The sequence below is a fragment of the Rosa chinensis genome, chromosome 7 (assembly GCF_002994745.2).
Source record: "Rosa chinensis cultivar Old Blush chromosome 7, RchiOBHm-V2, whole genome shotgun sequence".
Classification (NCBI taxonomy): domain Eukaryota; kingdom Viridiplantae; phylum Streptophyta; class Magnoliopsida; order Rosales; family Rosaceae; genus Rosa; species Rosa chinensis.
This window is the reverse complement of record NC_037094.1, coordinates 25728383-25741534: the sequence shown is the minus strand read 5'-3', so window position 1 is coordinate 25741534 and position 13152 is coordinate 25728383. Positions and strand designations below refer to the sequence as shown.

At 35.7% G+C, this 13152-nt stretch overlaps 1 protein-coding gene across 1 annotated transcript; it reads right to left on the bottom strand.

Moving 5' to 3' along the window:
• Window positions 1–7610: 7610 nt before the first annotated feature.
• Window positions 7611–11597, bottom strand: LOC112177686 (zinc finger MYM-type protein 1-like). Its single transcript, XM_040511403.1, has 4 exons — window positions 11406–11597; window positions 9671–11064; window positions 8938–9514; window positions 7611–8141 (listed from the first exon to the last, which is right to left on the bottom strand). Exons 2-4 carry the CDS (start codon window positions 11001–11003, stop codon window positions 7649–7651), a joined length of 2403 nt encoding a protein of 800 aa, XP_040367337.1. The 5' UTR covers window positions 11004–11064; window positions 11406–11597; the 3' UTR covers window positions 7611–7648.
• Window positions 11598–13152: the final 1555 nt, after the last annotated feature.

Sequence of the window (13152 nt, the reverse complement as noted above, 5' to 3'; positions counted from 1 at the left end):
TTTGTGATTGATCATGTTTGAAACTGATTTCAATTCATTATGAATTCCTCTCTTGTGTTTGTTTTGTGATTTTTGTTTTGGTTATGTTGTCAGACTACGTGCAAGGACAACCATCATCACGTTGATAATTAAAAAGAACCGACAATTGAGCACATAGTCCTCATGAAGATCACCAAAGAAATGACACAGCACCAAAAACAAGACTCCCAAACTGTAACTTGAAAGAATAGACTTATTACTAGAGCTTAAAAAAAAAAAAACAAAGAAAACCCTAAAACGAACAAAAAAGAAAATAACCAATCAACTTTCTTTCCTCATAAAGTTACCAATTACCAAAATATAAGAAATATCAATATTTACAAAAATACTAGCACACTTTTCTTTTCATTATTTAAGAAAATGTCATTACGTCAAAATAGCTACTATCATTAATTGAAAAACCATTGCCAATGAACAAAAAAACTACTTCAGGCGTTCAAAAAAGCTATTGTCGAATAATCGACGAACCGAAAAGCTATTGTCAACAAAAGTTATTGTCATTCGTTAGAAAAGTCACTATCATCATTATCAACTAATTGATAGTTATTTTTTCTGAAGAATAATGATAGTAGATTACCGGTTCATTAACACTAACTTTTCGGTTTATTGGCAGTAGTTTTTTTTTTTTTTTTTTTTTTTTTCGTTCGTTGCTAATACCTTTTCAATTAATAACAATAGTTGTTTGGATGTAATGATATTTTCGTAAATAATGAAAAATAAAAATGCGGTGGTATTTTTGCTATGGTTTTAATACTTCAAATTTATAGAATTTTTTTATAAAACTTTTTAATGTTGATTGAAATTTCGGTAAATATTTGTGTATAATGGTCTGCAAAATTTTAGTTTTGAATATACTATAGATTAGTGATGATCACACATAAACTAGGTGACAAAAAAAGTTTGTGATCATCCACATTTAGATTTAATTTTAAGGGTTCAAATTAAAACACTTAAAATTCATTATTTTAATCTCAACCCTTGATATTAAATCTAAAGCTGAATGACCACAAAATCTTGTGACCGTTTGAACATTACTCTATTTTAGATATCATTCAAATATCAATAAAGTTAAATTTTAATAATTTCAAAAAAAAAAAATTTAAATCCTTAATCCAAAGAGATATCTCTTGGATAAGGGCATCTCCAACAGACTAGCTATTTCAACAAAAAGTTATAAATTTAGCTAATTTGAGATAGTTTAGCACTCCAGCAGAATAGCTATATGAAAGTCAAATTTGGCTTTTGCTAAAATCTCTAGCTAAATTTAGCTAGGGAGGAGAGAGAAAATAACAAAAAGCTAAACACTCCACATTCAATTTTTTTAGTTTAGCTAACACTGCTGGAGGAAAAGCTAGAAATTTACTACCTAAATTTAACTTTTAGATAATTTAGCTAAAAAAATAACTTTTACTGTTGGAGATGCTCTAACCGTGGCTAATAATCTCTTAGATAACCATTACACATACTAAATGATGATTAAGTACCAAGTTATTTTTTTTAGAATGATTAAGTACCAAGTTTATTTCAATATATAATGAAGAATTCATTATCTCTCTAAACCTTTAGAAAATTACATGCGGGAGAAGTTCAGGTAATCTACTGTAATCAAAATTGAAGTTCAGGTACCATCGATAAGATAGAGGATAAGTTCAGGTACCATTTGTGATAATTACCCTAAATTCTAATTTGACTTATAAGAAGTCCAAGTCATTATGTGATTTATGTCACCAAGTTTCTTCCATATGAACAGGGAGATGAATGATTCTCATTCTGAACTTGTTTAAGAATAAACCGAATAAAAAAAATATATTAATGGTTACAGAATTTGACTTATTTTACACTAGATTTATTAAATTGTTTCAAAGATAGATCATTAACCAACAAGGTAAACAAAAAGTGTTCTTTTTATTTTTTCATCTCAACTTAAAAAAAAAGTTTCCAATATAAAATCATTGAGGGAGCCCTTCTATTGAGGACCACTAAAATGAGGAATAGTTGAAGACTTTCTAATCAATGGTTTGAGACACCTACTTTTCTATTACGTTACGTCAAATCAACCATTAGATGTTTATGTATGCATATCACTTCTGAAATTTTTTTGCCAAATTGCTAATTGTTAAGGAACTGAACTACATCAAATCAATAGACGAACCAAATCTGTCAAACATGAACTGTTCATGTTTATAATTGATAAATCATTAGTACCTTGGCACAACACAAAAACTCAACTTGACATGATTCATGGACATTAGCTGTGTACCCAATAAATACCTTAATGCATGTACCTACCACTATATCTCATCCTCGATTTTTCAATTTTATCCTCGCATCAATAAATTAATAGGAACAACTAAATTGCACCATCCTTATTTGTATGTTTCACAACACAATTCCAGGATTTTGAGCTAGCAACTTGAATTTTCACATAATACTCTGAATCAGTAATCATGATCCATCCACCTTCACCTAATTAATTTTTTGCAATTGAGCATGTTGATTTGGCATCATTCACATATATCCAAATTGTTAATCATTAAGGTACCGAACTAGCTAGATCAAATCAATGAACGAACTAAATCTGTCAAACATGAATGTTCATGTTTATAACTGATAAATCATGATTATGAATGTCTTAATGTTTTCCAATTGGGTTGAGAAAAATTGCAAAAATGATCTGCACATAAATATCTAAACATCTAACAGTTGATTTACGGAAATGTGATCGAAAAATGGATCTAACATAAAAGTCATCATATTAGTGGTCCTCATTAGAAGGGCTCCCAAATCTTTGATGTAGTGGCCCAATTATTGACGGATTAGGTGTAGGATTCCCTATAGCTCTTGAGTCCTAACAAACTTCTCATTTTCAAATCTTGCAGATTAAGACTCATCACAAGTTTGTATGTCGGCACCGCCAAGATGGACAAGATCACCAAGGTGATCTTATGTTGACTCCATATGTGCATCATTTGATGGATTCTCCTCCTATAAGTATATAGGATTTCTTTTCAAGGGTGAATTATTCCTAGTTTGACCAGGAATATCAAAATTTGGAGAAAAAAAACAAAAAATGACAGGTATTTTTGAGATTCTAAACCAAAATGTTTCCTAGTCTAGCTAGGTCCAAACATGGACTTTGCGAGGGCGGGGAAGAGGAACCTATTACATGAGCCTAACTTTTTTTAATAAATTTTGAAGGGTGGTTCTAGTTGGACCTCCTAATTTGCTATTTGGACCTCCCATCCCAATTTTTTTCAACAAACTTCCTATTTTGTCCTTGTTTGTATTTTTTTTTTTTATACCTCCTATTATGATACATGCAGTTCCTTTGAACATCAATTTTTTTTTTTATCTTTGTCCGGTAAGGAACTATATACATAGAGAGGAGAAAAAGAATTAATATATGACCACACTACTAACTTTAAAGTCTAAACTCTATACATGGCGTGGAGGGTCATCGACATGTTCGTCAAAAGGGATAAATACAACCATATAGCTGAGTATTCAATTGAGAACTACAAGTGCAATTGTGTTGGAGTATAGAAGAAGGGCCAAGCTGGAGGCTACGTTCTCAATCCAAAAACCCACAAAATTTTTTGGGTTCTTGCATAATTTAAAACCACCTGCACATCTCAAATGATGTAATCTGATCTTTACTCGTTCTTCTTTTTCTCTTTAATTTCTCATGGCTACGAAGTTATGAAGTGCATGACAAATTTTGAATAAAAAAATAAAAAATAAAAACTCTATGATTCATATTTGTCAATTGGCTAAGAACAATTGCGAAGGAAGAGAGTGTTTTTAGAATAATGACTCTTGCATATCAATGGTATTCATTCTATATATTCAGTTTTTTTTTTTATTATAAAAGAGGGTTAAAATAGGGATTAAATTTTAAGAAAAATTTAGATAGGTCCAAAGAGCAAATTAGGAGGTCTGAATAGAACCGCCCAATTTTGAAACGTGGAAAAAAAAAAACAAACAAACAAACAATCAACTTTGATTTTCAAGATTCCCAAGTGACAATATTTCCTTGTTTACCCGAAAGCTTCTAAATTTAGATGTTATGGAAGTCGGAGTGCGAGATTTCTCGTGTAATTAAACCCAGACAGGGACACAAGAGGCATCGAACTATAAAAATTTGGAAGAAAATATATATTTGATGTTTAAATGGAAAATCTTTCCATTGATATTTCAAAAATCATTTTGGTAAATTAGGTTGTCCTTAAACCATTTTGTATTTTTATTTATCTTTTTGCTATAAACCATCTTAGGCATTTAGGTGAGAGGAATTAATCAAATAAAAGGAATAAAATGTACCCAAAAAATAATAACTCCACCTCTTCAAGAAAGTTACTAATTTAGGACTTCAATTCCCAATCTTCTCCGCTTCTTCCTCTCAAGACCGGAGAAAGCTTAATTCTTCTTTTTCTACTTGAGATCGTCTGATCGGTGTAGAGATGTCGGTGACCACGGATGAGGACGTCGGTGGGGTTGCAACGAGTGAAGCTCCATTGGTGTACGGAAATAACGACAACGAAGGAGCAAAGAGGAGATGTAGGGCTGCGCAGCAAAACAAGGAGAGTAAGCAGGTATGTATATATCTACTACATTGGAGATATGCCACTCCCTCTCCACCTGTCTTTTAGTTCTTCTTGAGCTTGCCGTGGAGACGGACACCATCGGGAGAAAGAAGGTATACGTGTGTGGACTGTGCGCTCTGATTCCTAAGTGCTTTGTCAATCAGGATGCACTGGATGCACACAAGCTCGATAAGCACTGATGCCGGCCTGTTTAGATCTCTTTACTCTTATTTTAGCTTAATTGTAAAAATTGAAGAAACAAAAACAAGCTCTGTTTTCAATTTGTAGCTAGATCGATCTATCCCTAGGCGCACTTTAATTTTTTGTAGTACGATCAACTAGAGTTGTGTGATTCCATTATGTAAGCTTCATTTCGAACTCCGGCATCGAAGTTTTGGTACATTGCAGTGATCACGATCACGGTGACAGAGAAGGAGTTGTAGTTCGATGGTATGTGATGACATGGCAGGATGGGTGGTCCACAAAATCCTCTTCCACTTCTTACTGTTTTACCACCTGCTTTAACCTTCTTCGTTTTTCTTTTCTTTTATGTTAAACTCTTAAGTAAATAAATGTTCAAAAAAAGAAACAAAACACTTAAATGAGTGTGTTTATCTTGGATTGTGAATTGAATTTAATTATCACTTTTTAGTGTTTGCTTGCTAAACGTAGAATGTTAATTAATATGACTATATGTGAGTAATGAACTAAAGGGCACTACTACAAAAAATGGATTTAAGGACGTTCGAAAAACGTCCTTAAAAATATTAGATGACGCTTAAAAAAAACGTCATCTATCAAAGAGTCATAGTAAGTCATCTTTTAGGACGTTCAAAAAACTTCATTAAATATCTATAAGGACATTGAAAAAGTGTCCTTGTTCTATTCACAAACGTCCTGTAATGTCTGCAACGACACTAGAAAAACGTCATTGGTGGAGCGAGGCTCTCTTAAGTACCATTAATCTCAATGACTTTCGTAGACATCATATTTCATTGGGTGCACCACATAAGAAAGAGTTTAATACAATTGTCATTTATTGACTAAGGAATATTGCCATTACAAAAATTCTTGGAAAATAAAAGGACTAATCTAATCAAAGTCTGCGGCATCCTTGTGCACTTCATCGTCAGCTTTGAAGTCCTCTATAGTGAGATGGATATCTCCACCATTTTCTTCTTCTTCTACAAGGTACACTTCTTGCTCCCTCAGGTCCCTGTATGCCTTGTATCTTGAAGCTAGTTGCTCGCTTGCCTTGCATTGCTTGAACCAATGCTCATTTGATCCACATCGATGACACATTTCATTGTGGTTGCCTCCCTTTAACTGAGGTGCATGTTGTGGGCGTTCCCTAGGAGGGTTGGTGCCACCACCACGAGCCATGGCGCCTCTACCATGAGCCATGGCGCCACGACGACGACCAGGGATACCACGATCACCTCTCCCAAGTGTCGCATTGCCACCATGTGTATCCGCACCAAACCTGCGGTTTTCTTCCTTGTTAGGGTGGTTATATGGACCCATACGTCCCTCATATCCCTTATTCTTAGGGTTCCGCTCCTTGCGCCCTCTTTTGGGTGCATTATAATTTGCCTCATGAACGCTTTTAGTTCCAGTGGGCCTTGAATTATAATTCCTCACGAGTATGTTATCATGTTTCTCAGCTACATATATGAGATTGATAAGTTGATGAAACCTCGTGATCCGTCCAGCATTGACTTCAGTGTGGTATTGCTTTGATACCACAATGGCTGAAACGGGGAAGGTGGAGAGAGTTTTCTCAATTAGCTCTTGCTCTAGGACATGTTGTCCACAAAACCTCAACATGGACTGTAGGCGAAGAGCTTCTGAATTATATTCCGCAACAGACTTGAAATCAGCAAAGCGCAGATTGTTCCATTGAACCTTCAAGTCAGGGAGGAGGGAATTTTGGACATTGCCAAAGCGCTCTTCTAGCGCTACCCATAGCTCTCTTGCATCCTTGATCGACATATACTCCAATCTGAGTGGCTTGTCCATATGGCGTCGCATCAAGATAACTGCTTGAGTATGCTTTGTAGGTGTTCGCACGAACACACGATCCGGGTTAGGTGCATGGATTATGGGTAATATTCCCTTTGAAGTGAGGTGGTTCTCAACATCGGTTACCCAACTATGGTAATCCTAGCCTGTTGAGTCAAGCATGGTAAAGTCGAGTCTAGGTTCATTCGACATCCTGAAAATAAGAAGAGAAGATATATTAGTTTCGGAGCTAAACTTTCACAAAAACTAAAATAATAAGATTTCCGAGCTATGCTAATACCAAGAAAACAATTTCCAAGAATCCCTTTTGGATTAGACCAAACAATAATGTTTTAATATGGTCACAATTTGATGCTTACGGACGCTCTTAGTCCGAGCATTACGAACACTCTTAGTTCATACGAACACTCTTAGTTCGTTAAGCGTGAATCCCCACAATTCCGCTTTATTAAATAATCGAACCCACGTTCATATATTGAAAATCCTGCAGAAAATAAAATAATTTAAAAGACAAGAAAGCAGGAACTCTTATCTTTAAAACTTGTTGAAATTTGGAGCAGATTTGCTTCTGAACAGCTCCCACTTCGAATGATGTACAGATCTCAAAATGACTCCAATAGAGCTGAAATTTGGAGGTCAGATAGAAGAGGCAGAGACGAACAACTTTGACGAATGAAGGATTTTGATCTGAGGTCCCGATCAAGACGTTTCGGGGCGTGCAAACAGGCTGATCTGCACAGGAACTAGTGTGCTGCTGGGCTGCAGGGGCAGCAGGAGGCACACGGGTGCTCAAGGACTGCAGGAGCAGTGCACGGTATGGCTAGCAAGGGTTAGGAGCTTGCGGCAGTTTTTGGAGAAAGAAATTTCGGGTGTTAAGAGTTTTTTTTTTTTGGCTAGGCAGGGCCGGCCCTGTGAGTTTAGAGGCTCAAGGCGGGAAAAAATTTGAGGCCCCAAAATAAATGCTCAAACATTACAAAAGAAAACAATATCCCAATTTCAAAGTATCACTGAAATATGACTCGTCTTGCATTTTTAGATGCAAAGGTACTAATCAAATTTACATAATCAAGTTTTCCAACAATATCTTTTTCAATAGATATCATAGCCAAACCACTCAATCTCTCTTGTGACATAGTAGACCGAAGGTAAGATTTGATCAATTTCAACTTTGAAAAACTTCTTTCTGCAGAGGCAACTGTGACTGGTATAGTTAGCAAAATCCTATAAGCAATCCAAGCATTTGGATAACAGCCATCAACTTCTTTTAGATAATTCAACACATCAATAGCTCTTTTTGTTTCATTGGGTAAATCTTCACTCAACATTCGTAAGTCATGATATAGATCATCTTCATTAAGATCAGAAATCTCGCCATGCTTCAATAAATTTGTAAGGTTAGCACAAAAACTCTTCAAACTATCTCTATCTGCAGACCTTAACTTGTCCAAATCAAACAAAAGCCCAAAATTCTCTTCAAAAGTCTTAAATTGCTCAAACCTGGTTTAGAAAAGAAGAAGAAGATGAAGTTCAATAAACTATATAAACATGTCACACCCAAAACAACGGCTTCTCTGCTTGGATTCTCTTTGCTATAATCTGCTTAGATATCATTAAGTTGGATAAATCAAGTGGTAGGTACAGAGTTGTTCAATTTGAAGAAACTCACAGCTATGATCTTGTAATACAAGAGTATGTTCACAGTTACTTGGTCAGTGACATGGTCAGTTACGTGACCAGTTACAGTTACTTGGTCAGTGACATGGTCAGTTACGTGACCAGTTACATGACCAGTTACAGTTACTTGGTCAGTGACATGGTCAGTTACATGACCAGTTACAGTTACTTGGTCAGTGACATGGACAGTTACTTGGTCAGTGACATGGTCAGTTACTTGGTCAGTGACATGGTCAGTTACATGGTCAGTTACGTGACCAGTTACATGACCAGATACTTGGTCAGTGACATGGTCAGTTACATGGTCAGTTACGTAACCAGTTACTTGGTCAGTGACATGGTCAGTTACATGGTCAGTTACTTGGTCAGTGACATGGTCAGTTACATGGTCAGTTACGTGACCAGTTACTTGGTCAGTGACATGGTCAGTTACATGGTCAGTTACTTGGTCAGTGACATGGTCAGTTACATGGTCAGTTACATGACCAGTTACATGACCAGTTACAGTTACTTGGTCAGTTACATGGTCAGTTACGTGACCAGTTACATGATCATCAACTTGCTCAAAACATCATGCTTATTAACTGATTATATTAAATTTGAATGAAATTGTGCTAACCTGGTTTTGAATGAAGAAATAGCTTGATCAACTATGTAGAGAAAATAGTTGACTTTAAAGGATTCTGCAGTTGATTGTGTCACCGCTTCGCTAGAGCTTTCACCAAATTGTCTCTTTTTGTGAATTGTCCGTTTTTCCATAAATACCGGTTCAATCCCCATCTCACTTGCAATCTCTTTAGCTTCAATCAAGGACTCCTCAAATCCAGTTTCTCTAAACTTTTGAAGAAAGGAAAGAAGACGTTCCAATTCTTTGATGGCAGTATCAACATGCATATCTTCAGTTTGCAAAACTTTGCTGACATTGTTAACAGCATGTAACAATTCATACCATATAATCATACCGAACAAGAACTCAAAATTCTGAAGATTATATGTTGCTAAAGTCTCAGCATCACTTTTTGTCTTGACATCTTCTTTACCATTCACCAAGTGGATCAAAGCTTCTCTTATTTCTGGAGCTTGATACCTTATTGCTTTAACACTCTCCACACGACTTTCCCAACGAGTTTCTGATAATGGCTTAACGGTAAGACCTGTCACATGCTCTGTAAAAACCTGCCATCTCTTTGTAGAAGCTGAAAACAAGGAATAGATTCGTTGAATTACACCGAAAAAAGACTCAGCTTTGGGACAACAATGAGCCATATCAGAAAGCACAAGATTTAGAGAATGACAAGCACAAGGTGTGTAAAATGCTTTTGGATTTATTTCAAGTAGTCTACTTTGCACACCTTTGTTTTTTCCTTTCATGTTGGATCCATTGTCATACCCTTGTCCTCTTATATCATTAACATCAAGTCCAAGAGTCTTCAATGCAGTTAGAAGTTCATTAAGCAGTCCAAGACCTGATGTGTCAGATACCTTTAAGAATTCTAGAAAATATTCTTCAACCACAATAGGAGTAGCCGAAACATTGACACTTCTTAATACAAGAGACATCTGTTCCTCATTACTTACATCTGGAGTACAATCAAGTATAACTGAAAAATATTTGGCTTCTTTGATTCTACTAATAATTGAGCTTTTCACCTCCCCTGCCAACAATTGAATCATCTCATTCTGAATTTTGTGACTCAAATAATGATATTGAACCTCATGTTTATTAATACGTCGAACATGTTCTTGCATAGTCGAATCAAATTCAGCAAGCAGTTCTATCATCTGTAAGAAAATGCCATTGTTCTCCTCATATAGCTTTTCACTATCTCCACGAAAAGCTAAATTATTTTTCCCAAGTCTTTTCACAACTGCAAGAATTCTCTCTAATACTTGCTTCCAGTGTTCCTTTTCTTGATTGATTTGTTCTTGTAGACTTGCATCAATTGTTAACTTCAATTTCAGCCTTTTTGCCAACTCCATCCAACTTGTCATTGAGCCAATGTGATACCTACTTCTTTCATGACTTTTAAGTCGATCAGAAATATTGTGCCAATCATTCACACCTTCATCAGCTAATTGCCCCACAAGATGTTTCTTTGCAAACAATTTACAACAAAAGCAAAAAACTTTATCCAAAGAAACCGAATATACCAGCCACTTTCTTTCTTGCTTCTCTCCATTTGGTAATTCTCTGAAGTAATGCTTTGAGGAAAAACATCTGTCACATTTATCTCTCGGAAAGATGACATTATTGTCTCTTTTTGGGCCTCTTTCAACCAAGAAATCTGTAATATTTTGGTCTGTCCTGTTCCAATTCAGTGGATCATCCATGTCAAAAAGAATTTCCTCAGTTGAATTTGTAGTGTGAACATCTTCATTGATAATGTCATTAATTTCCTCATTCTCTGACTGATTTGGCTCTGCATTGTGAACATCTTCATTGAGAATTTCATTATTTTCCTCATTCTCTGATTGATTTAGCTCTTCTGCCTCTTCAATATGATGATCATTCACCACCTGCTCTGGTTCCTCACTTGTATTCTCATTCACAGCTTGACATGCCTCTTCTTTGTTGCTACTAAAATACTTATTAAGAGAACCAACTTGAGTTTTACGTAAAGCTTCTCTCCTCTCTTTCTCTTTTCTTTTCTGCGCCCCGGACTTAAACTTTCTAGTAGGAGCCATGATAACAACTTCAAATCCAACCAACAATCCAACAAATTCAACAATTGAATGATTTGAACCCCTAAAGAATATCATATAGAAAGCCTCAGGCATATAGCAAATTTTCAACAGAGAATGAATGAAACAGAGACGAAAGTTGAAACATGCATAACTGATAACTCTAAAATCCCTAAAAACAAAGATGAAACAAAATCATTGTTCATTGTTCTGCAATATATTAAATAGTTCACAAGTCTTAAATTTTCAATAAATGTTATAAATCATGATTTCATAATTACATGTTTCAAACCAAAATTGAAAAGGAATGGAATACAAGAGGCCAAGAGCATCAAAAACACAAATAGAGAACGAAAAAACCAAAATTTCTTCAAAATTGAAAATAAAAACCTTCAAAGATCTTACCTTTTTGCGTTTTTGGAAGATAAAATCAACTCTTCAATCTCTTGAATTTACTTTTACATCTGATCCTCTCAATCACAATTGGATTTTCGATAGCCACCGAGGAAACCTTCTGAGATGTTCAATCACAGTTGGATTTTTGTCTTGGATTGAGAAAGAGCTTCAAAAACTTGAACTTAGAAAGAGGAAAATCATCTCACATCTGCTGCTTTGCGTCTCAATCTGATGGAACTATGGAAGTATTGAAAACAGAGAGCCATGTTGCGTGTACGAAGACACAAAGTGGTTTAGATTGATTCTTTTTTTTTTTTTTTTTATCTGCAGGCATATATAATAAAAAATTTTGTGGCCCCTAAAATATGAGGCCCTAGGCTTGGGCCTGCTTCGCCTAGCCTCAGGGCCGGCACTGTGGCTAGGGCTTGGGTTAGAGTATCGTGTTGATAACGTGTTGTAGAGAATTGGATAATTGTATAGTATTCATCTCACCATGAGGTTTATATAGGGTTACATCATGTATACAAAATGCAATACATAATAGCTATACTAATCAATCGCACATTACAAGTATGTTAATCGCATACATTACGAGTCTGTCAATCGCATGCATTAAGCAATACCTATTGCATGAATAGTCATTATTATTTACAACACAATGTGATTGCGAAACTTACCCCACAAACGGATGAATTAGTCTCTAAATAAGTCCCCATGTCAAGTGTAGCAACTAAACTGCCAAAGGCATCATACAGGCTTACTGATATCTTGCAGTTACCGAACTTGCATCCATCTCTCTTGCTCCTAGCAAGGGCGCCTTCCTACAAAGGCAATCATCAAAAGATGAGATGACAAAGAAATTCATACTTCTGTAAGCATGATTTTGCTATTACACGAGCTATTGGCCAAACCTTATATATGATCAATAAACCAACTAATATCACCCTTTCATACGAGTTACTGTTACTATCAAACACTACTGGCAAATCAAGAGGACTTGGATAACCATATCGAGTGCACGTGACGTGCTCTGATTTATTAACCCCGTTTGCACCCAAACACATTTACAACAACAGAGCTATACCATTTTCCCCCCTTTATGAAAGACATACAGATGTTTTATTAGTATGCTATGACTCAAAATTCAAAGACAGCGAGGACAAGCTTTCCACTCGGATTCATAAAAGATTCACTACTCAAAACAGCTCATCTAAGCAAAAGAGAACTAAAGAGACCGCGTTTGCATTCTAATTCCTAGATGAATGAGGAAAACTCGTTTTACCGAAAACAAGAGAAAACTGAAGACTACCAAGGAACAAACTTCATTTTGTTTTTATTTCATCCATCCTCCAAGGAACAAAGCTAATATACACTTAAACAATTCCCCATTCTTGTCTCGAAGAAAATGGAGTTTTATGAACTCTGCATTGTTCTAAGCCCTACACTCATTCGCAAGTTTTCATATACAATCTGATAACTATAACCTGTAGTCTACAATGTGGAAACAGAATGTAGTGCACTCTATCTATGCTACAGAAACTAAACCCCTGTATCCCTGTGAATTCTTTCACAACTGGGTTATCAAATTCAAGTGAAATTCAATTCCATAAAACAAAAACCATAAAAATTCACTGTATTACACTAAACAAACCCAAGAAACAATTGAAACTAAAACAGAGCAGAGGAATAAAGCAACTACCTGACGAGAATTGAAACAATGACCCAAGGTTTCTTGGCTGCTGGGGTTCACAGGCAT

What these genes read in the sequence shown, in the direction of transcription:
- LOC112177686 (XM_040511403.1), bottom strand. Translation starts at nt 11,003, where the DNA reads ATGGCTCCTACTAGAAAGTTTAAGTCCGGGGCGCAGAAAAGAAAAGAG. An exon ending in CATGAAAGGAAAAAACAAAG is followed by an intron (nt 9,515 to 9,670) that starts GTGTGCAAAGTA and finishes CCTTGTTTTCAG; the next exon opens with CTTCTACAAAGAGATGGCAG. An exon ending in ATTTCTTCATTCAAAACCAG is followed by an intron (nt 8,142 to 8,937) that starts GTTAGCACAATT and finishes TTTCTAAACCAG; the next exon opens with GTTTGAGCAATTTAAGACTT.